Below are 27,545 nucleotides of genomic sequence, written 5' to 3' on the forward strand. Positions count from 1 at the left end.
CAGTTGCAGAGAGAGGTACAGAGACCCAGCTTATTTAACATGCACATTATACATTTCCTCTACCTTTTTCATGACCATGTGATACTATTTCTAGCAAGGGACTTTGGAACTATAGTTAGAGATGTTCTTTGATGCTGAGATGCATGGAAATATGCAACAAATTTGCTACTGCTTTGATAATCTGTTTTATGTGTTTGAGAGTTAAATGTTGACAAAGACCTCTTCAGCTAGGGTCATGAAATACTATCAACTATCATCTAATACGTGATGCAGTATGCCTTAAATAGCACAGAGATTTCCATCCCAAATGAATTACTCAGATCTTTGGATTGGTCTCAGATTCTGGGCTTTCTGACCAAAGGATCAGTGTGTTTACTGAGCCAGATTTTTCTGGTATTTGGAGACATTTACAGTAAACCTGTTAAAACTCAAATAAACAAAATCAATTTAAAAGTAACTAAAACCAGCTTATGCTCATAAAGACTTGAATATCTTAATGAAGTAATTTCTTGACATAAAGTAACTTGTACGGTTTTTTTTTGCCTCCTTATCACTTGTCTGAAATCCCCATGAAATTGAAGGAATCTGAAATGCTGCTTTAGGTCTTACAGATTCAGCCACAGAATGTCAAGTATGACTTTGCTTCCTCTCTGCCATCATCCAGCTGCATGATACTGCATTTGCCTAGTTTCATTCTTTCTTGTATACTTACAGCCCCAGACTTACCTACTATAGCTTTCTTCCTTGGAGGGATGGGGGTGGCAGTGAAGTGACAGAAGGCTCTCATGGATCTACTTTTGGCCTGTACCTATTTCTCATTGACATGTTAACTCTCAATGGTATCGTCCCCATGAAGCCATGAACACTATATCACTATTCCATTTTTGCAAATAGATTACTTTTCTCTTTGTAACTTCTAGTAACTTTTTAATGTTCTGCATTGTACTGCAGGCACAAAATAACTAATTTCAAGATGTGCGTCAGTAATAATAAACCTGGTTCTGGATTTTACGATTATTTCAATGACTCCAAGCTTTGCATTTCATCACCTCTCCAGAACCCTCCATCGTTTCTTGATAGTCAGTCTGTTGTTCAACCATTCATTTCTGTACAAGTAGCAATGCCTGGTCTTTCTTGACCCCGGGATGAACTTCCAGTTACATAGCTGCATGATCACAAGGTATCAGCCATTCTGCCCTGCAGCAGGCTGCCTGCCTTCCCTGAAGTCCTTTACTCTGCATTTTTTACCACTAGTTTTCATTGTCATCTGAAGCTTTGGTATCGCTGTTCTAACTCACCGATCATTTCAGTGTTTGGCAATATTTTTTATTGGATCTGGCTTTAGAATTGCTTCCTATTTACCCATGGCTTTCCTTTTTCTAAAGTCCCAGAATGCTCCCATGATCCGGGTCTTTTAAGCAATCTCTATTTTGTTGTATTTACCCATTAGTTGGTACGTGCCAAAACCTGTCTGGAATTCCTTTCACAACCTCTTCCTCGAAAATACTCCTTAAAATATTCCTCTTTAGTTGAGTCAAGTATATTCTGATATGGTTCAGTGAAGAATTTTGTTTGCTATTTCTAAAATGTACCCCCCCCCCCACCCCGGCTTGCTTTTCAGAGTCTTAAAAAAATGAGGTAGCTATTATCATTGTCAGGCATCTGTGGAAAGGAATAAAGTGTTAACATTTTGGGCTGAGAAGGGTTGTTCCTAATCTGATGAGCTCTTCCAGCATTTTGTGTGTGTTACTCTTGATTTTCAGTATCTGCAGAAGCTCTTGTATTTGTTATTATTGTCATTGTGTTTTTGCTGTTCCTCCTTTGCAATGTGACAAACATTAGATTATAGCGCACAAGTGTTCAAAGTTCTCAAGGAATAGAGCAGAGTAGTTTCTCATGATTTTGTCAGGATGTTGAAAGTTTCTCAGCATGTCCACTTTACAAATGGAGAGTGTGGGACTTGGTGCCACTACGTTTCAATTCACATGAAAGAAAAGAGCATTCCTGTGGTTTCATTCCATAACCACAATGTTGAAAACTAGTCACTAAAAGCAAGAAAACAAAGCAAAATAAGAACAAGCTATTCAATTTTCTTAAGTAAAAATTTGCAGAAGGTGCTTAGAAAGAAGCTTCAATAAAATTAAGCCATTCACTCAAGGCCTACTAAATTTTGGAAACACAGGTGGATGCGCTTGCCCTGCATTACTGGAACAAAGGATGGCTTCTACATAATTAACCTTGTTCCCAATATCATTAAATATTGTCAGTTGTTCACTATGAATCTGTGATCCTGATATTAATTCTAGCCTTGGCTGTCCTATTGTAGCAAACCCTCTAGCTCCCCGTGTGCAATCTGGTATTTTTTGGATATGTTTGACATTTAAGAGCTTTATGTCCTCTCATTTCTTTTATTTTGCTTTAGATGGCAGTGTAACTGTTCTAAGCCCTCTTGCTAAAATTGCCACTTGAGGTTCAAATATGAGCCTCCAGGTGGCAGTGCATATGTTTAAATGATTTCGGAAAAATTGAGAGATTAAACATTTTTTTAAATTCATATTTACTTTTGAAAATTGCATGCCTGTTGGATATATTAAAACATATACTTTCCGGTCTCTTAGTCTTCTCTCTGTTAATTCTAATGAATGGCAAAGATTTTTAGTTCCAATAATAGAGGCTATGTGTGAAGGTAAAAGTAAGATAGAGTAATGTATTTCATTATTCTAGTCTTAAAAATAAATGGTGAATGGTGAACCTTTAAAAGCATGTTATCTGAATAGTAAATCTCTTATTTAAGTTGCATTTCATCTTTTTTTAAGCAAAACTGCTGACCCCTTTTACCTATTCAATGAGGCAGACTGGTGCTGATATGCCAATTCCCAATGCATCCTTGCTTCCTGTTCCCAGTACAGTCACACATAAGTGAGGTGAGTGTTCTGAATGAAAAGAGCTCACTTATGAAAAATCTGCTAGCAGAAACAGCTGATCTGCCAATCTGAAGCATTATAGATAAACAAATAGTCTTGCCAAATTCTCCGGCTAAGATATGCATCTTTCTTCTGTCACCTCCTATTTGGTCCCTGTTTGAAATCCCCTCAGCTGCTGGTAAACCCTAAGTGACAACTGAATCTTATCAATTAGAAAAATAAATTGTACATATTATTTTCATATAATTCTTAAAATTATATATTGTCTTTAAATTTTAACTACCTCCAAGAGATGGAAACTAGACTAGGGCACTGCAAGCTCTCTTTCTAAACTGCTTCGACAACTGTAATTTTAAATTTGTCAGCTTCCTTGTGTCCTCTTGAAAAAACACTTCTACATGAAGCTTTGGGAATTGTTTTGAGAATGTGCTTGTGGTGGTCAAGTAGTGAAAATTAAATATGGTCAAGTGTGCATTGCCAATGTGATCTGAGGGGAAGGTACAGAAATGAGGGAGGTAGGAAGTATACTACAATAATAGGAGAGTGACAGAAAATGAAGAGGTGATCAGTAAAGAGTTTTGTGAATGCTGAGGCTGCAGAGATTATTTCTATCCTGACAAAACCGGTGAAAAGTTGTGTAATATTCAAGCATTGTGTGCTTGTCCTAACAGTAGATTTCCTACCAACAACCTCAGCCATCACTTTCTATGGTTCCCACTAATGCCAGAGGATTTTCCTGAAGAGGTTTCAGAATAAGTTGTCACTTGCCACCACCAGAACTGGCATCTCTAGAGGAGCATGGACAAATCCAGTGGTAGATCTTGTCACAGTTTTTCAGCTTTACAGCTATCTCCCTGTGGCTAGAATGCACAAACCCTTTGGAGCATGGACTGCTTTTAAGTGATGCTAAGGAATCCCAACTTCTTCTTCTCCCTACATTTCTTGTTCCGCTCATTGTATACCCTACAGAAGTAGCATGATAGTGGATAGATATGAGCTCATAACTATGACTGGTGAAATTAAATCTAAAAGGATATTTCTTGGACCTAACCAGTTCATGCTCAATTTGATCAGCCAAATGCATACTTCCAACATGATATTCCCATAATGACACTTACCTTTTGTTGATCTGCGGGATTATCAAACCAGAATCCATGGAAATGGGTCCTGAGGGATGACTAGACTTCAGATAGTGGACCATGAGTTTCCATTTTTGAACCATCCTGAAAGTGAGAGATGGTCAAAAACCATTTAAATAGAAAAAAGTAAATGATGAATTTTATTGAATTTCTTAGAATCGATTAAGAATGTAAATTAAAACAAGGAAATTTTTTCCAAAATATATTCAGTTGCACTTACCTTGTTAACCCCATTTAGATGAACTGGGTTATGCTGAGGGTGCAAGTAAGAAGTCCTCAGCTCAGCACTCAGCTGTCAATGTCCCAAACCTGGGCTTCAACACCATGTCCAGTAGCAGAGTGGAAGGGCAGATGTTTGTTCTTTATGCAGCTTGTATGTGGAAGTCAAGATGAGTGGGTCTGCAAGTAAGATATGGTCAGTCGTTCTTTATACAAAATTAGCCATCATCTTCAGTGCACCAGCAAAGCCTTAGGATGGAATAGAATACTTATTGATCAAGCCCTCAGGGCTAGCACAAAATTCGTAATCTCCAAATGGTAGTGCTTTCTGGACTCCTAGGTGCCTTTAAGATCTGGAACACCAATATCAGGCACCCCAAGGAACTGGTAAAATACCATTAATGCTGTATCTGCAAAGTCCTCCAAATTAATTTGGTGGATGAATGATTAAATACCAATGTTCTCTCCCAGGCCAACATTCCCATTACCAAGGTACCAGTGCCCTCTATCTTTAAATTTAGCCAGCCACACTGCCCAAATGTCCAGCACAAGGCTCCTGAAGCCCTATCACTGGAAAAGATTCAAGGAAATGCTACTCCCACCACCTTCTCATTCTGGCTTCTACTCTCCCCGTTTCCAGTCCTGATGAAGGGTCTTGGCCTGAAGCGTCAACTGTTTATTTCCCTCTATAGATGCTGCCTGACCTGCTAAGATTTTCCAGTATTTTGTGTATGTATTAATCGAAAAAGAATTCAAAGCTTATTGCATACTGATGCAGTTACAAAGAAGGCATGGCTGCAGCTATATTTCATTAGGAGTTTGAGGAGATTTGGTATGTCAGAAAAAACTCACATATTTCTACAGATATACCATGGAGAACATTATAACTGGTTGCATCACCATCTGGTATGGAGGGGCCACTGCACAAGATCAGAAAAAAGCTGCAGAGAGTTGCAAACTCAACCATCTCTATCATGGGCATGAATCACCCTAGCATCAAGGATATCTTCAAAAGGCGATACTTCAAAAAGGTGGCAACTGCCGTTAAAGGCCTCCATCAGCTAGGACATGCCCTCTTCTCATTGTTGCCATCAAGAAAGAGGTACAGGTTCCTGAAGACACACACTCAACATTTTAGGAACACCTTCTTCTCCACCACCAACATATTCTGAATGGCCAGTGAACCCATGTACACTAACTCACCATTTTATTTTTACTTTCTTTGATATTAAATCTGATTCTGATTCTCATTCTGATTCTGAAAGAGCAACATCCCCGCTGACTCCTAAAAATTTCTAGTCCATCACTGCTCAAAGCGGAGGAGTAACATTTTGTGATGGTATCAAGTTCCTAGACTGCATTGTAAAAAGTACAAAGCAGACACAAATTCCAAGTAAGCTGCTGAGGGAGCATAGATTTTAATTCCATCCACCATCCATGCTGTCAGACATATCCAATTCCAAGAGACATGTGAAGAAACAGAAATAAATACTGGTCAAAGATGAAAGCAGTTTGGCTTGTGACGTTTGTAGAGCATTTCAACCTTGATTTGTCCTGTAAAACATCTTGTCACTGGAAAAACTAAATAATAGCAATTTACTAAGCAATATATTCACTTTGATTTATTTTATTTATTTTGAAGTTGGCAAGCACAAGATGCTTTTTATTCGCTGTGAGTGTCAAATATTTGCCTGTCAGGTGCGGCATGGCTCTGAACAATTTAAGGTCCTTCTACAATACCTCAGTAATTTCCCTAATTTAACTTTAAAATACCACTTTCCTGTGCTTGTATTATTTTGCTTCCTATTTTCTAAAGCAGTTATGTGCAAAGAATGATCATTCTGTACATAGTTACGTTGTCTGCCAAGTTATTTTAGGATGTAACACCATCTACCAGTAACTCTATTGGCACTGTTGGAACCCACTTGGACATAAATGACAGGAAAATCTTTGAATTTGTCAGCCTAATATGGATCAAATCTAATTTCTGAAGTGAAAATATAAAACCTAAATGCCTTTTTCTTTTAAAGAAGAATCAATATTGTGAAAATTAACATATAGTTGTTACTGTATGTTCCACTAATGCATGTCTCAGATTACCACAAGGTCAGAGATGTTGACATTGTTTTGAAATAAATTATGCAGTTATGAAACTTTTATATTTGCTATAAATTTGGTTTGAAGCATGATATTAAGAGTTCAAAAAATCTACATGGGTGATTATTCTTGATATATCACTGTTACTATTTAGAATTTAAGTACAATCCCCTTAAACCTTTATTTCATTCTACATCACAAAAGTCAGCAATGCCAATATTTACATAAATATGAATTTTCAATTTGTCTTCAACACAAGATACTCTTAGTACTTCCTTACAAGGAAGAAGCAAAAATAACCTCCAAGATTCACCCAGAGACCATATTGCACTTTTAAAAACAAGTAAAATGTTTTAATTATTGTGAAGCTAATATCAATGATACAGAGCACATGTTTATTGAAAAATCTCTTGAGCATCACCCTTTCATACCGTAACATAACAGGATTTCCTCCTTTACCCCCACAACTTTTTCACCTCCCACTCTATCTTCAAGATCTCTTTAACACAAGTCTTTTCATGCAAACTTTTAGTTACCCTTCCTCGTGTTATTTAGTTTAACATTCATTTTAGTTTGATTATACATTTTCTGAAGCGCCTTGAGTTTTTTTAAATCTGTTAAAGATGCTCCATATATTTAGTCTGTTTGTGTTGGTAGTTTTCATCACATGCATTTTAAATCCCTTCCTTACTTTGACCATTGCAATATTTTGTACTACTGTAGTAATAATATTTAATCCTGTCAGTTTGAGGTTTCCAGTTGGGTTAAACAGTTTCTTTGGTTTTCCCTAACCTTTTGCCACCCAAGCAGCTTCTAGCCAATCAAAATACTTTTCTCAGCTGCTGCTACTAACCACCTAGCTGCTGTTGTGTTGTCAAGGAAACCGCACAAAAACAAATAGCAGTTGTCATGGAAATGTTAGAAAACAACCAGCTGTAGTGTTAATGCAAATGGCACTTTTTTGGTATTTGACTGTAATTAGAATGCACCAAAATGGTTTATTTTACTAACGAAGGAGGCTAAAATATAAACAGGAAATTGTTTATTGGTTACAAAAATGCTCTGACACTGATGGAGTGAAGTCAGGTGTGAAAAGCAGTGGGAAGAATGCCAGTGGATCTAGTTGCCAGTTGACTCCTTATGTGTGCTGAATGGAAATGTTTACTTTTGTGAGAAAGACAAATGAGCAATATCCCTGAAGAAGATTCCTAGAATACGGTACTTCTGAGTATTCAGTATTTTAGCAGAATGTAAAATGGTAGATCATTTGGAGGGGAAATCAGAGTTACCATTGCGGATTTAATGACCTTTTCAATAAATTGTAATTTTAAAAGCACCTGTTTTTTTGTCAGGAGAAATGGTTTCTGTGGTGGCACCAATCTGCAATATCTGTCAATGGTGTCAGACAGGGTTTCGGCCCGAAACGTCGTCACTACCTCCTCCCATAGATGCTGTCTGGCCTGCTGAGTTCTGTCAGCATTTTGTGTTTTTATTTTTGTCAGACTTAGTTGTGGTTTTAGATTTGTAGGGATGGTTCTGGGGATAGTGCAGGAGCTAGGGGTCTGGTTAGGCTTTAGGAATAGAAATGAGGAGAAGATGGATGCCAGGCGCAGTAAATGAGAAGTCTAGGTAGGAGTTTGAATCCAGGTCGTGTGCACTGCGGTCAACGATCAGCGATCCTGGAGGTCAGGTCAGCAGGTGCTACCCAGGTTTGGCCAATCCCAGTCCTTGGAATGGGAGTCATGAGGACCAGTGAACCTCCCCCCCCTTCAGGTTAATGGGGTCAAATGTCCACGTGAGTTTGGAAGTTAAGGCCCAAATGTCAAACCTGTGAACAGGTCAATACCCAGACAACAGGGAAGTCTGGAGGGCAAAATTGAGTCCAGAGCACTGCTAGCTTGGAGCTGGAGGCCTGAAGATCAAATCCCAAAGTGGCAAGTCCAGAGATAGAGGGCCTGGGTCACTGAGATCAGAGGTCCATGTGAATCCAGAAGTCAAGGCCAGAAGGTCAAGACCATAATTGGTGAGTTCTGGGGTCCAGGTTCAAAGGTCAAACTCATGATCAGCCAGTCCTGGGATCTAAGCACAAATGTCAAATCTGTGATCAGCAGGCACTGGGGTGAAGTCCAAAATCAGAGAGATATCTGTGAGTATAAGAGCCTGGAGGCGACCTGTGCTGGGGCTGGAAGATTTGTGTGTGCGTGAGTGGGTGGGAGAAAGGGAAAGGGGCTTGTTTTGCTGAGGTTGTCAGTTGTGGCTTTTGTTGTTGTTGATGCTGCTTGTGTTGTTTTACCAAACTTTGTGAGCATGTTATGCTGACACCTGAATTTGTGTCAACACTTGCAGTCTACTCCCCAGCACATCCTTGGGTGTGTCTGTTGATAACACAAAATGACACTGATCTCTGTATGCTTCAATGTACATGTAACAAATGTACAAAGCTGCATCTGCATTTAGTGTTGGCGACTATTATAACAAAGTTGAAATTAGCTCATGGAAATTGGACTGCCCAAAACAAGCACTGTGAGGTGTATTCTCACAGCCTTTGCTACCATTGATATGACCTCAACCAAAGAAAAATATTAAGACCCTTTGTTTTGTACCACAGGACCCCTAATAACCAGCAGGACATTGAGGAACAGATATACGATCAGATTGTGGAATTGTGCAAGAATAATGGGGCTGTTGTCATGGCACTCCCTAATATAAACTGGGACCTTCTTAGTGCAAGGGGTTTAGATGGGGCCGAATTTGTTAAGTGTATCTATGAAGATTTTGTAAATCAATATATGAATGATCCAATGAGAGGAGGGGCCATACTGGGCCTGCTGTTGGGTAATGAGCCTGGCCAGGTGACTGACCATCCAGTGGGTGGGCAGATAGAGGACAGTGACTGAACTCCTTAACTTTCAGGATAGCAATAGGTAAGGATAGGTATGGTCCTTGAGGGACAGTTTTGAATTGGAGTAGGGCAAATTATGAGGACATTAAGCAGGAGCAAAGAAGCATTAATTGGGAACACCTTTTCTCAGACATGTTCACATCAGACATGGATAGGGTGTTTAAAGATCAATTGCACAGAGTCCAGGAAAGATATGTTCTTGTTAGAAGGAAGGACTGGGATGGAAAGATACGGGAACCTTGGATGTCCAGAGGGGTGATGAATTTAGTCAAGAAGAAAAAGGAAAAGTATGTAAAGCTTTGGAAGTTGGGATCAAACAAAGCACATGAGGAGTGTAAAGAAGCCAGAAAAGAACTAAAGAAAGGAATTAGGAAAGCCAACAGGGGCCATGAAAAGTCCTTGGCAAGTAGAATTAAGGTGAATCCCAAGGCATTCTATACATACCTGAAGAATAAGAGGATAACCAGGGAGAGGGTGGGACCCTCAAGGAAAAGGGGGAAACATTTCTTTGGACACAGAGGATATAAGTGAGATACTTAATGAGTACTGTGCTTCAGTATTTATCAAGGAAAAGGATATGGATGACAAGGAGATCAATGCTGAGTGTATAAATACATTGGACCTCCTGATGAGTATTAAGGTAAGTAAGTCCCCAGGCCCTGATGGGATTTACTCCAAGTTATTAAAGGAGGCAAGAGACAAGATTTCTGGGCCTTTGACCAATACTTTTGCGTCCTCTCTAGCCACAGGCAAAGTTCCAGAGGACTGGCGAGTGGCTAATATTGTACCTCTGTTTAAGAAGGACAAGGGAAAATCCTGGGAACTATAGTCTGGCGAGTCTCACATCAGCTGTAGGGAAATTCTTAGGGATAGGACATATGAACATTTGCAAACCCATGACTGAATTAGGGAGAGCCAGCATGGCTTTCTGCACGGCAGATTATGCCTTACCAACTTGATTGTTTTTTTTTGGACAAGATGTTGAGAGATTGATGAGGGTCGGGCAGTAGATGTTGTCTACGTGCAGTTTAGTAGGGGATTGGACAGAGTCCCTCATGGGAGGCTAATCCTGAAGGTTAAGATGCATGGGATCTGCAGTGAATTGGCTGTTTGAATTCTGAACGGGCTTGCACACCACCGCATGTACTGGCAAGAACAAACTGGTAAAGGAGAGGCCTGCATACTTCAAAGGACCTCAGGAAGTAGAGGTGACTCTGGCTCTTCTTGTGCAACACCTCTGTGTTGGTGCTCCACTGAAGTTTGTCATCCAGCTGTAACCCCCAAGTACTTGTAGGTCCTCACCACATCCACATCCTCACCATCAATAGTAACAGGAGCAGTGCAGGTTTAGTCTTCCTAAAGTCCATCACCATCTCCTTTGTCATACTTGTGTTGAGCTGCAGATGATTCCGTTGTACCATTTAACCGACTCCTCCACCAGGGCTCTGTATTCATCTTCCCTTCCTCCCTTTATACATCAGCTATTGCTGAGTCATCAGAGAATTTCTGCAGAAGACATGACTCAATGTTGTACCTAAAGTGCAAGATATACAGGGTAAACAGGGAGGGATCCAATTCAGTCCCCTGTAGGGCCCCAGTGCTGCTTATAGCCATGCCTCTGAATACCTCTGAAGCTTCACAAACAGTGGTCTGCCAGTCAGGCAGTCCATTATCCAGATACAATGGAAATGCCAACCTGTATTGAACAGAGTTTCCCCAGCAATACAGGCTGCATGGTTTTGAAAGCACTTGAGAAATCAAAAAGCATGATCCTCACAGTGCTGTCCTGCTTCTCCAAATCGAAGTAGGCTCTATTCAGCAGGTAGATGACAGCATCATTGACTCCAATGTGCGCCTGGTGGGCAAACTGTAGGGAATCGAGGGCTGATCTGTCCGGGGGTCAGAGGTGAGCCAGGACCAGCCTCTGTAGGGTCTTCAAGATGTGTGAGGCCAGGGCCATTGGATGGTAGTCATTCTAAACTTTTGGTTGTCCCTTCATGGGTACTGGGACCACACATGATGTTTTCCACACAATCAGGTCACTTTCCAGGCTGAGGCTCAGATTGAAAATGTGCTGGAGAGTTCCACACGGCTGCTCAGCACACTCCTTCAGGACCGTGGGATCTACACCATCCGGTCCCAATGTTTTGCCAAGTCTGAGTTTCCCCAGAGGCCTTCTCACCTGCTCAAGAGTGAAAATGAGTCCATGCTGACTGGGGAGTTGGTGGAAGGTGGGGGCTGGGTGAGGTGAAGGTCGGGACGATAGTAGTTGGTATGTGGAGGTGTGGATGGTACGTGCAGGGCAAGGAGGGGATGTAGACAGTGGTAACCTGTGTCATTCATCCACATGTTGAATTGGGGGGGGAGAGGAGGGAAGAGAGGAGGCATAGGTGCTGAGAGAGCATTGGGTGCCTTGGCACCTGGACTGGTTTGCTGAGGGATGTGTGAACAGAAGGGCAATTGTCAAACTCATTGGTTAGTTTAAGTTATTAGCCCATAAAAAGGCTTATGGAATGCTAGCTTTTAGTAGTTGAGGCATTGAATTCAAAAGTCAGGAGGTTATGTTGCAACTTTATAAAACTCTGGTTAGGCCACATCTGGAGTGTTGCATACAGTTGTGGGTGCCCTGCTAAAGAAAGGAGATCGAGGCATTAGAGAGGGTGCAGCTGAGGTTTACCAGGATGCCGCCTGGTTTAGAGGGAGTGTGCTATCACAAGAGGCTGGATAAATTTGGGTTGTTTTCTCTGGAGAGTCAGAGGCTGAAGGGAGATCAGATAGAGGTTTCAAAGATGATAAGAGGAATAGATAGAGTGGACAGAGAGAATCTGTTTCCCAGGGTTGAAATGTCTAATGCCAGATGGCATGCATTGAAGATGAGAGGGAGTAGGTTCAAGGGGAATTTGAAGGGTAGGTTTTTTACTGAGAGATTGGGGAATGCCTGCAATGCGCTTCCTGGTATGGTAGTAGAGGCAAATATATTAGAGGCTTTTAAGAGATGTTTTGATAGGCACATGGATGTAAGGAAGATAGTGTAGTTAGGAGGGATTAGTGTTTGGGTGTTTTTGATTTGCTTTTTAGCTCATTCAGCACAACATTATGGGCTGAATGGCCTGTTCCTGTGCTCTACTCTTTTACGTTCTAAGTTCAAGTGCGGAGTCAGGAGAAGGGGAGTGCCCTTTCTGTCTCTGTCATGATCCAGCCTGTTGGCTAGACCAACTGCTGCCCAACCCAGCAGAGAACAGAACTGAAGCCAGTGCTACAGAAGCAACAGCCCAAACCAGTCTTGAAGGATGGTGATGGGAAATAGCAGTTCACAAACTCCAGTTAAACAAGAGACATTTCTAACACTCTACTGTATGTCCTTATTATGTATCTTTAGTGTGGACTTGGTTAAGTGCCTCCTGTATCTAATGCAGTGGCTACTGAATGTATTCAAGGTTGAATGTTTTGTCGTGCAAAGAAAGCATGACAGGACCTCTACTTCCTCGAGAGTCTGCGGAGATTCAGCATGCCATCAAAAACCTTGGCAAACCTCTATAGATGTGTGGTGGAAAATGTGGGAACACCAATGCCTTTGAACAGAAAATCTGACAAAGGTAATGGATTTGGCCCAGTACACATGGGTAAATCCCTCCTAACCAATAAGCTCATCTATATGAAACATTGCCATAGAAAAGCAGCATTCATCATTAAAGATCCTCACCACCCAGGCTATGCTCTTTTCTTGCTGCTGCCATCAGGTAAAAGGTAAAAATGCCTCAGTACTCACTCCACCAGGTTCAAGACAGTTACTATCAATCAACCATCAGGCTCTTGAACAAAAGGGGATAGCTACACTCATTCTATTTCTGGTGTTCCCATGACCGATTGTCTCACTTTAAGGACTCTTTATCTTGTTATTTGATGCTCTCGTTATTTATTGCTATTTATTTTATTTGCATTTGCACTGCTTGTTTTTCATTGATCCTGTTAGATAGATAGATAGATACTTTATTCATCCCCATGGGGAAATTCAACTTTTTTCCAATGTCCCATACACTTGTTGTAGCAAAACTAATTACATACAATACTTAACTCAGTAAAAAAAATGTGATATGCATCTAAATCACCATCTCAAAAAGCATTAATAATAGCTTTAAAAAGTTCTTAAGTCCTGGCGGTAGAATTGTAAAGCCTAATGGCATTGGGGAGTATTGACCTCTTCATCCTGTCTTTACAGTTACTGTTTTACTAAGTATGCCTGCAGGAAAAAGAATCTCAGGTTGTGTGTGGTGACATGTATGTATCCTGATAATTAATTTTACTTGTAACTTTGAACTTTATTTTGTGCTTTCAGAGATGCTCTTCTGTATGACACTGTTGTAACACAAGGTTATTTAAATTGCACTCACCTTCCAGTCAACTTGATCCAGTCTGTCCATTCTCCTCTAACTTCTCTCATTAACAAGGCTTTTTCACCCACAGAACTGTCACACACTGGATTTTTTTTTGTTTTTTGCACCATTCCTTGTAAACTCTAAAACTGTTGTGCATGTAAATCCCATGGTATCAGCAGTTTCCAAGATACTCAAAGCACCCTAGAATCAACAATCATTCCACAGTCAGTCACCCATAGATCATTCTCATATTTGGTCTAAACAACAACTTGACTATGTCTGCATGCTTTTATGCATTGGGTTGCTGTTACATAATTGGTTGGTTATATATTTGCATTAACGAGCAGGTGTACCTAATAAAGTGGCCACTGAGTGTAAATTACATTTTTAGATCAACCTGATAATTCTTCCTACTACTTACTTGCGAAATCATGACAATTTTGTGTCAGTGCAATGTTTCCTTTTAATAAATGTCCATTCCTATCATGTGATTTGTGTAAGGGCAATCAGTAGCTAATATAGCATAGGTTTTGCACATAGTTGTGTTCCCTTTGAACAAAGTGAACGTTTGTCTGCAACTCACTGTCCATTAGCTTGCCTGAACTGCTGCCTTTCAATCGCTGGGCAATCCAGCTCCATTACTTTAATCTTTAAGGACAGAGCCCAGAAGAAGATTCTAGAACCTGCAGTGCCTGCTCAAACTTATAATGCTTGACTGTAGAACATACATTTTCCTCTAGTCCAGGTCCGTTCTGCTTTGCCATGAAAGCAGTTTATTGTATATCGATACACCTACGCACCTCCAATGCCATTGAAAATGGGCATGTTTTACTCCTACTGTGTTTGCACCAATACTTCTAAACAGGGATTGTCTCAATTGCTCTATAATCATCTGAGTTCTAAAATAATGTCTTAAAATGGCCATAAGACCCTACGACATAGGAGCAGAATTTGGCCATTTGACCCATCAAGTGTGCTCAGTCATTTCATCGAGGCAAATTTATCATCCCTCACAACCCCATTTTCCTGCCTTCTCCCTGTAACTTTTGACACCCTTCCTAATCCAGAAAAATTCCACTAAAATGCTGACATTCCATTGACTTTTTCTGTATTGGAATATGGAAATTTATTGTTCAAACATGGAAGACCCAAACTTTCACACAAATGATTTCTGGTGTTGTTCTAACTGTATCCCAAAGAGTCTAATGTTAGAGTAACAGATTCAGCTGTTCCCCAGTAATCTTGTAGGCAAATATGTTGTTGATTCAGCCACATAATTACATATTTCAGGTATTTACATTTCTTTTTTTCAATTTAATTGAAGTATAATTGCTTTCAAAAGTGCACTGGTTTCTAAATCATTTCATTTTTTTACATTTTAAGTGTTATTAATTTATTTTTAAAAGTTTAAAATGGAGATAGTCTCAATTGTTCAAGTTCTTTGATAGCCTTAGCAGTTGGTTCAGCCTCAACTGTCAAAACATTTCTGTACGCTTGACAATTGGCCAGCTTGATCGACCTGTTTTAGGAAGGAGGAATGCAAGACTCATAAGGACTAATTACCCTGCTTTCATGGTTTTGGCCAAATGAGTTAAAGTTGCTCATGCAACCTACTCACACCAACCTTGTTGCCTTCCTGTGACTACTGTTTTACTTGCCCTTCTAAACTAGCGTGACAAATATTCTCCTGAATGCAAACATAACACATAAGGAAATCTTGTATCTATCTACTCTTTCCTTAGTTATTCTTCACAAAACCCCCTGCCCCAACTCTCCAAACAAATCTGCAAAAGCAAGCTCTTGACCAACACACTAACAGAAAGAGAGATTATGAGCTCATTCAAACCTCCTGTGTGACCTCCTGTCACTCAGCATGCTGCTCCTTTCTCTACCCACCCACCATTTGCTGTCCAGTGGGAGATTGATGGGGCATATGCAGAGGAAGTTGACATTACTCAGGTTAAAATTACTCGATCTGATGTTTTGAATGGTAAGCAACATTATCTGTATTTTTTAGATTTTAATTTTTCAGGGGATGTAGCCATTGCTGGCATAGTCCATATTTATTGCTATACATAATTGCCCTTGAGATGATAGGGTTAAGACAGCTTCACTGTTGTCCCACTGGTGAAGATAATTTCACTCTGTTGTAGAGTGCAGAGTTTAAAGACTTAGATCCCGTAGTATGAAAGAACAATAATATTCCTAGGTAATAACTGAACTTGGAAGGGAAACTGCAGGTATAAATATTTCTATGATACAATCACTGTCATCCATCAGTACAGGTGGCAGTTTGGGGTATTCTGTCAGTGAGTGATACAATGCATTTTGTAGATGTTTCAGACTGTAGTCATTACGTGCTATTGGTGGTGGAATGAGAATTTAAAAAGAAATTCAAATATAGAAAAGCAAATAATTCACAGGTTAAAACAAATGAAAAATCTTGCATAAGTTCATTTCTAATCAGAGAACCACTTTCTTTGTCCTCACAGATAAAACTATGAAGACTATTCCCTATATTCACACACATATTTACAGGCACTACATCTCAGGTTTCCTCAAGGGATCTAGTACTGATTAAAAGTATTATGCTGTATTATTCTGAACAAATCTCTCTGCATTTGTTGCACGGGACCCTTTCAGAAATTTTTTATTAAGTTTTTGAACAAACTGAGATAAGAATCATTTCAGCTCTCCACTTGAAATATTTTCTAATTTTTTAAGATAGCAAAGTGTTTCAAAAACAAAGGTATCAAGAAGAAATTTGGGATGAGGTAACACCTGTTTGCTAGGTGTTAGGTTGTTACCTAAAATGTGACCACGAGATTGGAACAGATGCACTTGTGTTTAGGGGTGTGCCTTTGTAAAGAGGCTATACATCTGTGGCTAACAGCTGCAAGAGCATGCAGGCTGTGTGGGTTTAATGGCATTTGTGGGCAGTATTATTTTTGAACATAGAGTTTCAACCTACACCTCTCCTTAACCTTACACAACTGAAAAATCATTTAACTGCAATGAATGATCTGCTTAACCTTTCACATTAATAAAGGAATCATGAAGGCCGATACCTTTTGGTGCTGGACTGATTCTATATATTTGAGGCTTTCTAATACTTGGCTAATGTTGCAAAAGTAAGGAAGGGTGAGGTCTGGCTGATGCTGAATACAATTTCTATAAATTTAAAAGCTTGTGATGTATCAGGCTGTTTTCACAGCCAGAGTAGAGCACCATCTGGAAATTGAGCAGACAGGGAAAATTAGGAGTGGCCATGCAAAGTTGAGAGGATTAAAAAAGAGGAACAGGCTATTCTATTTGCTACTTCAAGGTGATCATGACTCTTGACATCTGTATCTGGCTTCTTCTAAGCTGGAGATATAATCAGCAAAATGGAATTGTACAAAGGAGGCCAGAGAGACTTTCAACACAATTAAACCTGTTTTGATCATATTCGTACTTGTCAAGATATATTAAAGACAAACCTATGATTGATTTGTAGTCAATTTCCTTAACAATCAGCATATCTTCATGATGTGTGAAGAAACTGGAGCATCAGAGGAAACCCATACAGTCTCAAGAGGAGCATGCAAACTCCACATAGACAGCACTAGAGGTTACAATTGAACTCTGGTTGCTGAAGCTGACAGGTGGATGCATTACTTGAAGTTTCACTGTGCCATCTCACTTGTAAGTCAGCCAAGACTATAGGATGAAAGCAAAGTATCATTATCTGCAACATCATTGGTAAATGTTGGGAGTCCTCACACAGGATTCCCTTAAGGTTAGCTTATAGGTTGAGTCACTGGTGAGGAAGAGAAATGCAATGTTAGCATTCACTTCAAGAAAACTAGAATATAAAAACAAGGATGTGTGCTGAGACTTTATAAGGAATTATTCAGATCTGACTTGCAGGGTTGTGTGCAATTTTGAGCCCCTTATCTAAGAAAGGATGTGCCGATATTGGAAAGAGTCCAGAGGACATTCACAAGAATTATCCTGGGAGTGAAAGGGTTAATGTTTGAGTCCTGTTTGATGGCTCTGAGCCTGTACTCAATTGGGTTTAGAAGACTCAAGGAACGTGTCATTGAAACCTATTGAATATTGAAAGATTTCGATAGACTGGATGTGGAGATGATGTTTCCTTTAGTGGGGGAGACTAGTACCAGAGGTCACAGCCTCAGAGTAGAAGGACATCCCTTTAGTACTGAGATTAAAAAGGAATTTCTTTAGCCAGAGGGTGGTGATGTTGTGGGGCCAAGTCACTGGGTCTATTTAAAATGGAGGTTGATAGGCTGTTAATTAGTAAGGGCATCAACAGTTAAGAGGAGAATAGGTAGAGAAAGATAATAAACAGACATGATGGAATGGCAGAGCAGACTTAATGGGCTGAATGGTCTATTTATGCTCCTATATCTTATGGTCTTAAATATTTTATTGCACTTTTCTGTGATATCAAGCAAAATCTCATCAATGAGAGTTAAAAGTATAGTTGATTCAAACACCTGACCCTCATCCTTTGCAGCTGATCATTGTTAAGCACTATCTTGTCCTCTGGGAAAGAGAAAGATGTCATTGTCATTATGTGGGTGATAAAGTTGAAACGTTGAAGCACTGTGAAGTGATGCACATGACTTAAAAATTTGATTATTAATTGCAATAGTTGGTATGGGCCCAAAGAAGGTATGGATTACTAAACAGTGAACATGGCTTGTGATAGATTATACCATTTGAAAATTGAATTTGTACCCCTAGACAACTTAGGTCAGATCATTAACCATCTTCCAACAGTGGATTCTGTTCTGGGACTTACATTTCCAATATGAACTGCTATTATTATAGTTTCTAAAACCTATGTTTTTTTCTCATTTTATCAATGCCCCAATTTCAAGTTCCCACAGCACTTTAGAATAATCAGTGTATAGAATCAGTAACTTCTATTGCAGAATTTTAACAAACTTCCTTTGAAAGGTCAGAATGATCCTTATAATTTCGCCTTATCTTCAGTAGAGAAGCAATTAATATCAGTGGTGGTTCCACAGAGTTTTTATTATAATGCAATGCAATAAAAGGTTAGGATCAATCAGTAATCGTATTACTCAAGCAAAAGGAGAGTTGTTGTGCAATGGTTTAAGTGTTCAGGTATAAGTTCATTCACATCAGCAGCACATGGGATATATTATCCAGTGTCATAGAACTAAAATGATGAAGTAATTAGTGTTTTTTAAGTAAGTTCAAAGTAAGTTTATTATCAAACTACATACGTCACCGTACTACCCTGTGATTCGTTTTCTTGCAGATATTGACAGTAGAACAAAAAAAAACAAGAGAATCAATGTAAAACTATACACAAAGATTGACAAACAATCACTGTGCAAAAGAAGATGAACTATGCAAATACGTACATACATACATACATAGAACACTGGATATGAGTTGCAGGGTTCTTGAAAGAGAGGGAGCAGACTGAGAAATTTTTGTTTATTTGTAAAATGTGAGGGAAGCTGCATTGCGATCTGATAGCAGGGAAACAGTTTTAATGGAGCCAGGAACTAAATTTCATATTTAAACTATTATTAACAGATGTCCAAGTCTACCTTTTTAATAATTGAAATTAGGATGAATATTCTCCTTCAATGTTTGCATCCAGTAATACAGTGCCTATAAAAATTTAATTTGGCTTTCTTTGACATTGATCAACAGAAAAAAGACTCTATAGTATCAAAGTGAAAGCAGATCTCTACAAAGTGATCTAAATTAATTCCAAATATAAAACACAAAATAGTTGATTGCACAAGTATTCACCCCCTTCAAGTCAGTACTTAGTAAATGCACCTTTGGCAGCAACTACAGACTAGAGTCTGTGTGTCAGCTTTGCACATCTGGACGCTGCAAACTTTCCCCATTCTTCTTTACAAAACTGCTCAAGCTCAGTCAGATTAGAAGGGAATTGTGAGTGAACAGCCCTTCTCAAGTCCAGCCACAATTTCTCAATAGAAATGAGGTCTGGATTTTGACTTGGCCACTCCAGGACATGAACTTTGTTGTAGTTCAGCCATTCCTGTTTGGCTTTGGCTTTCCACTTGGGGTCATTGTCTTGCTGGAAAACAAATCATCTCCCAGATTGCAGTTCTCTTGCAGACTGCATCAGCTTTTCCTCCAGGATTTCCCTGTATTTTGCTGCATTCATTTTTTCTCTACTTTCACAAGCCTTCCAGGGCCTGCTACAGTGGAACATCTCCACAGGATGATCCACCACCGTGCTTAACTGTAGGGATGTTGTGTTTTTGATGATGTGCAGTGTTTGGCTTGTGCTAAACATAGCATTTAGTCTGATGGCCAAAAAGCTCAATTTTGGTTTCATCAGACCATGGAACCTTCTTCCAGCTGACTTCAAAGTCTCCCACGTGCCTGCTGGCAAACTCTAGCTGAGATTTCATGTGAGTTTTTTCAACAGTGGCTTTCTCTTTGCCACTTTCCCATAAAGCTGTGGCTAATGTGACAGCCTGCTCTAGGCAGATTTACAGCTGTGCCATATTCTTTCCATTTCCTGATGATTGACTTAACTGTACTTCAAGAGATATTCAGTGACTTGGAAATTTTCTTGTATCCATCTCCTGACTTGTGCTTTTCGATAACCTCAATAACCTTTTCACAGAGTTGCTTGAAGTTTTTTTTTGTCTTCATGGTGTTGTTTTTGGCTAGAATACTGGTTCACCAGATGTTGGACCTTCTAGATACAGGTGTATTTTTACTACAGTCAATTGAAAGACCTTGAATGCACACAGGTGTCCAAAAACAAATTTCCATTTAACTAATTATGTGACTTCTAAAACGTTTTTAGAATACTTTTTCTAGGTACTGTAGTCGGGATAGTTGTCCCTTTTTTTATCTCTCCAACAACATGACAATGAAGAGCTTTCAGCCTTATCCACTATTAACATTGTGCATTTTAACATATTTCAGATTCCAAAAAAGCAGAAACTTTTGAGGTAAACCAGAAAAAAACAGAAGACAATAGCATGATAACAACAATATGCACCTCAGGTAATACAACAGACTGCACGTGAATTAAATTTTAGTCTCTTCTTTATACAATTCACAGACAATTAGATATCATTTGTCATTGTGCACTGCAGATATTTTTTTTAAGCTCCGGAACCAGCTATAAAAAATAAATCCAGCCAGTTTTGAAGCTTCAGTAGCACTGGAATACATTCAAAGAATGAGTCCAAGCATCGTTTTCTTGATATTTCCATATAGTTTCTGAGTGGGTGGGAGTGGGATTTGTGTAAAGAGCTTTCCACTAGTTTCCAGCATTTGCTCACATTTCTAGGAATTCTGCCAAAATGACAGTAGGCTTTGAATATGGTCATCTGCATTTGAGTTACATTATGATTATGGGTTAATATATTTTCAGTTCTGAAGACCTCAACAGTTTTGGAAATCAGTAATGACTTTGTGTTTCTGCATTGGCAAGATAAATGAGACAAAGGGTAAAATTAAATACATGGTACCTTCTCACTGATTAAATTTGAGATTTAAAAGATTTAAAATCTTTAAAGATTATTATTGAATAGAGCAGATTTATAAATGACAATAAGATGTATGTAATTTCCGTCAGATCTCAAGTTCCCTGGATACTTACAATTCAGTGTATTTTTTAAAGACTTTACTTTGTAGAAGAGATACACAAAACTCTGAACACGGGAACCAGATTTTATGTAAAGCTAGAAACCTAGTTGAATAGAATACAAGTAAATCGTTTAACTGTCAAATCTGATCTATGATGGCTTCATCCCCAGAATTCTCAACTATATTGTTGCTAGAACTTTATTTGTGAACTCTCTGGAGTTTTCTGTTTCTGCATAAATATGATAAAAAATGTGATTAGATCTTCATGTAAGTCTTAAAACTAGATAAAGAGAACCCTATTAAATAAATAACATTATACTTGTTCATTTACTTATTGAGAAAAAAAATTACACGTGTTTGTTGAAAAAATTATGTGATCCTCTGGGGTAATGCCTTCTACAAAAGCTATTTGGAGTCAGGTGTTCCAGTCAATGTGATGAGATTGGAGGTGTGCGCTGTAGAGGTGCCCTGCCCTGTAAAAAAGACACACAAATTCAGGTTACTGACTGAGTCTGTGCTTCTCAAGAAAGACCTTTTTATGTGCACCATGCCACAATAAAAAAACTTCCAGAGGACCTTAGAAGAAGAATGTTAGAGATGCATGAAGCTGGAAAAGGCTACAAAAGCATTTCTAAAGACCTGAGTGTTCATCAGTCCACAGTAAGAGAAATTGTCTACAAATGGAGGAAACTCAGTACTGTGGCTACTCTCCCTAGAAGTGGGCATCTTGCAAAGATCACACTAAGAGCACAATCTGCAATGCTGAAGGAGGTGAAAAAGAACTAATGGGTAACAGCAAAAGACCTGCGGTAATCTCTAGAACTTGCTAAAATCACTGTTCATGTGTCTCCTGTAAGAAAAGCACTGAATAAGAAGGACACCACAGAGGAAACCAGTGCTCTGCAAAAGTATAACATTGCTGCATGTTTCAAGTTTTCAAAAGACAACCTGGATGTTCTACAATGGTTCTAGTACAATGTTCGGTGGACAGATGAGACAGAAGTTGAACTTTTTGACAGAAATGCACATTGTTATGTTTGGAGGAAAAGGGGCACTGCACACCAACACCAACTGTGAAACATGGTGGAGCTGCTTTGCTGCCTCAAGGCCTAGACAGCTTGCAATCATTGAGAGAACAATGAATTCAAAATTGTACCAAGACATTTTACAGGAGAATGTCAGGGTAGCAGCATCACCTGATGCTTAATAGAAGTTGGATAATACAACCAAGACAATGCTCTGAAAGACAAGAGTAAATCAACAACAAAATGTTTTAAAAAGACAAAAATTTGTGTTTTGGATTGGCTGAGTCAATGTCCTGACCTGAAATCCAATAAAAAATGTTGTGGAAGGACCTAAAGCAAGCAGCTCATGCAAGGAAGCCCACCAACATATCAGAGTTGAAGCAGTTTTGTAAGGAGGAATGGCCTAAAATTCCTCCAAGCTGATCTGCAGGCTGATCAATAGTTACCAGAAATGTTTGGTTGAAGTTACTGCTGTAGAAGGTGGTCACACCAGTTACTGAAAGCAAAGGTTCACATAAGTTTTCCAACAAATATATGTAATATTGGATCATTTTTCTCAATAAATAAATGAATAAGTATAATGTTTTTGAATTATTTATTTAATTTGGTTCTCTTTATATAGGCTTTGGATTTACATGAAGATCTGATCACATTTTAGGTCATATTTATACAGAAATAGAGAAAATTCTGCAAAGTTCACAAACTTACTAGCACCACTGTAATTTTTCCAGCTCCCCTGTTAGTCTGTCTACCCACAAATGACTACATTAAGCTTTATATAGACTGTGAGCAACAAAATTTACTCACACTCATTGACATAAGGATAAGATAAACAATGATACTCAAGGGAGCTTTACTTTATTGCATTCTGTCATAAACAGTTAGAACTTTAATGGTTTCCTGTACTGAGAGCCTTTGGCTTTCATCTTTGATCTTTCAATAATAATATTCAGGAGCCTACTATTAGATGAGTTTACATTGCTATTGGCATTTTCTCCAGCCACGGTGTACATCAACTTGACTGATTTTGTTACATTTTTTTGAATTAACTTAGATGTGCTTAAGATCATATGATAAATGGAAACTATCTGATACAAGCAGTATTTGTTTAATAATCTATCTTTTCTCCAATTGTTATTTGTGAATTAATAACTGAACAATATTGTTAATTTGTTTTTTTTTTATAATAGTATCAATCATTGGAGTCATTTTAGGATTAGCAATAATACTACTTTGGATTAAAAGAAAATCAGTTGGAAGAAGAGTATCATCAGGTAAGAAACTACAGCTATACAAAAAAATGTATGTGTGACATAGTTTGAAAAGTAATTCTAAATTTTTCACATTTGAAATACTATTCCTTAGTCACTAACTTATCTGTAAGATGTAATCAGAAGATCTACCTTTTCCCTCAGAAATCTCCTTGAAATGATGCATTGAGGAAAAAGTAGAAGGAAAACTCTTTGCTAATGAACCCATCTGAAGAAGAGGGGTCTGATTTTCTGTCATGAGATGAGGGGATTTGGTTAAAGGATACTTCAAGAGTTTCAAGTTCACATTTAGATTTAAATTTAATTGTCGTTGAACCATATATGGATATTATAAATGGTAATAGGCTCTTCCATTTTTTTCTGGACACTACGAGATGTTGCTGTTAAAGGAAGATCATAACTGCTAAAAGAACAGTTTATAACTTTGTTAAAAATTTATGTTTAGTTGCAGGTTAAAGTTCTTTCTACAATTTTCTCTGCTTATTATTTCTTATTGAGCTAGTGAATCAAAGGATGTCAACAGGCTATGTATTAACAATATCGTAAGCAGAACAGTAACACTTGTTTATCAAATATATCTGCTAAAGTAATGAAGCTTCATTCTTCTAATACTTCTATAACTTCATGGACAAAAAAATCAAAACATGGAAAATTCTGTTCACAGGAAGGTACATACAGATATATAGTGACCCTGCTTTGCTTGAGGACTGACCTATGTTATTTTGTATCATGTAGAGTCCAGTGATAATACACTTTCTATGATCCTATACCAGCCAGACCTGACGAATCATTGAGATAACAATTCATTTAAATAGGGTTTCCATACCAAGGATTAGGAAGAAAAGTTGCAGTTATTTACATTCTACTTTAAACTACAATTTCAAAATTTAGTTATTTTCATGTACTTCGTTAAAATATGGTTGTTTTAATTAAATAATGTAATATTAATAGTTTCATTGTCTCTATCCAAAAGTTGTCAAAAATTGCTTTCTAGCTCTATCCCAGCTTTGGCCTCTTGTAGAAAACTTTCAGATACATCAAGATGTAATCCAATGGTGTGCTACTTGATGTCAGGTTGTCACTGAGGACTTCCTGTCCTTGTCCATCTATGATTTCAGGAACTCCAAATTAATTGGATCCACTTGTCTGCACCAGGATAGTACAGGTAGATGTAGGGAGACTGCTAGGTGTGAGTACTGATAGTTGATCAGATTGAGTCGTACGTGTTTTTAATATTGCTAACAGGAAGGCAGCGAAGGAAAACTTCCCTCATTTACTTTAGTTTTAACCTTGGGTTTTATGCAGACATGACATTCATGTTTCCTCATTACTGCACAAACCACACTTAAATTTGTCAATTATGTTTGTATAAAAGGTAATTATTATTTGCATTTAACACTGCTATGTTAAAACATCTCAGTTCTTCAGTGTTGGCCTGGATTTGCTGAGTAGGTCCCATTGCACATTTTGCATAACCAGGTTCAGATAGAAAAAAAGCTGATCTTTCCAACCAAGAGTATCCAATTTGCATGATTTTAAAAGGCGACAACACTTACTGTTCTGTTATCCAAAGACATGGTTGAGCCAGAACAAACCCTAGGCATGAAATTGTTGTGAAAATCTATGACAGATAGCAAAGTTGCCCCTAGCTTCATTTTACTCTCAATCTTTGAATGGTTCTAAAAATCTTTGACATTTGGGTACATTAAATAATAATTGAATATGACACAATCAAATAAAATTAATATTTTTTAAAGTAAAATCCTTTCTAAGTCAAATAATAAAAGCATCAAAGTAAAACTTAAAAATATAAGTTGTATTCTTACAATAAACAAAAATATATTCAGGTAACTTGACTTCCATTTTGGCATCTGAAGAACGTTGAATTTTAGCTTGTGCCTTTATTATGACTTAAGGCTTTTTGAAATATGTTGATAATATTCTAGCTTAGCTCTCATTTTTTTCCCCTGAAGCAAATAGATTTTCACTCTCAACCATGTCTAAGGAAGATCCAGTTTATGGCAATTTGAATCACCGAAGATATATCTGGTAAGTAACTTACAAAGTGTGTTTTAAATGGTGGATTTTAGAGTCAAAATCAAAGTTCATGTGGATGTGTAGGTGATGGATAAAAATGGGGTGTAAAGTATGCAGCAAAGTACAAAGAGCAACCATACACGTGTCATAGATCTGTGCACTCTCTTAGCTCCTGTAAAAATGCCCAAAGGATCATATTACATCCTTGGTAAGAGTGACATAATTATGGCATTATATTTCAAATTATTAGGATTTTACACTATTTGTTTTTATAAATCAGTTTTGTTCATTAACACAAGAGATTCTGCAGATGCTGGAAATCCAGGGTAACACACTCAAAAATGCTGGAGGAACTCAGCAAGCCAAGCAGCATCTATGGAAAGAAATACTGATTCAATGTTTTGGGCCAAGACCCTTCATCCGGACTCAGTAATATAGTTAATCAGTATCTAGGTGTTTACTGTTTATCTCACTTTTACTGCAGCAGGATATTTCTAGGAAAGGTATTTACTCTCTTTTACCAATTAGCAATAATAAGATTTAGCACTTATGTTATTAAGAATCATTTTAACATAAGGCTGTATTTAAGTTTTTTTTAAAAATCAGTGATAAAGGAACCTGGACCAAAATCAGTTTGCCAAATTTATAACAGCTTTTACATATTTGGAATCCTTATATCCTATGAAACATTTTTTTCAGAAATGGAAGTTAGCCTTTAGAAGTTTGTGATCCTCTGTATGTGGATGTGATATTTAATCTCTCCTACATCTATTATTTCTGGGTAGATCCACTTCAGATTCTGTAGGTACAACCATATGCTCTTTAATCTAAAAGCAACTACTGGCATGCCTAAGATTCACCATCTATGTTTGTTATCCAGTGTTTTTTACATAGACTGTAACACAGTTCTGTTTCTAACCATTCTTTCTTATCTACATTGGTTCCTTGGGTTTGAATTAGCTTGCTTGTCAGTTCCTATTCGTTGCTGTGCCACTATGTTACGAGTTTAGCTATTCCTGCAAAAGGCTGTGCTTTGAATGTGAAACATGTCTTAGGCACACATTCTCTCTTTTCAGGTTTAACATAGCAGATGTATCCCTTGGTTTGTACCTTTATGTTGGCAAAGCTAAAGAACTATTTAACGTGCCATTTTCAAAATAGATTTATGTAAATAACTCCTTTGTTCTCTAGTGGCACAGCATCTTTGGAGGGGCTAAATCATACTGAAACCTGAAGCCTAAGAAAAACAACAAATTCCACTGTTTTGCTGTGAAGATGTTTGCTTAGTCTGTCGGGGGTCCATTGAATCTGTGGCAAGGACTGAATGAGCTATGTGTATTGTTCCTTTGAATGTTGAGAAAGGACTCAATTCTAGTGCCTTTGTGAGTATCATAAATCAGCCTCAGGCTGATTCTCTGGCACTGCAGTCTTTCTTAAGCTCATACTGCTATGTCTTCCCCTTACCTTTCAAAGGACTGGCATTGGGAACGGTTGCCCATGTTTAGATGAAGTGGTGGCTGTTTATAGCCGGAAATTCAGTAAATCTGAACTTCTTAGCATTATTTGAATACCACCGTTCATAGCTGGCCACAGGATGCAGTTGTAACTCATGCAGTACAAAAAAATGCTGGAGGAACTCAGCTATTCAGGCAACATCCATGGACGGAAATAAATAATTACCGGAGTTGCTGAGTTCTTCCAACATTGTATGTTGCTCAAGACTTCCAGCATCTGTAGAATCACTTGTGTGTAAGCTTTGCCTCCTGCAATGAGGTGGTCAAGCAAACCGAAGAGACCAATCATCACCATTATGTCACTATGACAAGAAATGAGCGCGCCAGCTTGTTCACTACTCCAGTTCTTCATATTGAGTGTTTCAATAGTTAAATGCTGAACAAAATACTTCCTATTATTTTCAATACATTC

The 27,545-nt window shown here is 38.3% G+C and overlaps 1 protein-coding gene across 1 annotated transcript in view; it reads left to right on the forward strand.

The window, feature by feature from the left end:
* The window catches only part of LOC140727307 (uncharacterized), a 60,475-nt gene that overhangs the window by 24,967 nt on the left and 7,963 nt on the right, over nucleotides 1-27,545 (forward strand). Inside the window, exons 3-5 of the mRNA XM_073044569.1 lie at nucleotides 20,618-20,698; nucleotides 23,502-23,585; nucleotides 25,556-25,631. Coding sequence (XP_072900670.1) covers nucleotides 20,618-20,698; nucleotides 23,502-23,585; nucleotides 25,556-25,631 — 241 coding nt within the window. The remainder of the gene's footprint in view (nucleotides 1-20,617; nucleotides 20,699-23,501; nucleotides 23,586-25,555; nucleotides 25,632-27,545) is intronic.

Source organism: Hemitrygon akajei, chromosome 5 (assembly GCF_048418815.1).
Source record: "Hemitrygon akajei chromosome 5, sHemAka1.3, whole genome shotgun sequence".
Taxonomy (NCBI): Eukaryota; Metazoa; Chordata; class Chondrichthyes; order Myliobatiformes; family Dasyatidae; genus Hemitrygon; species Hemitrygon akajei.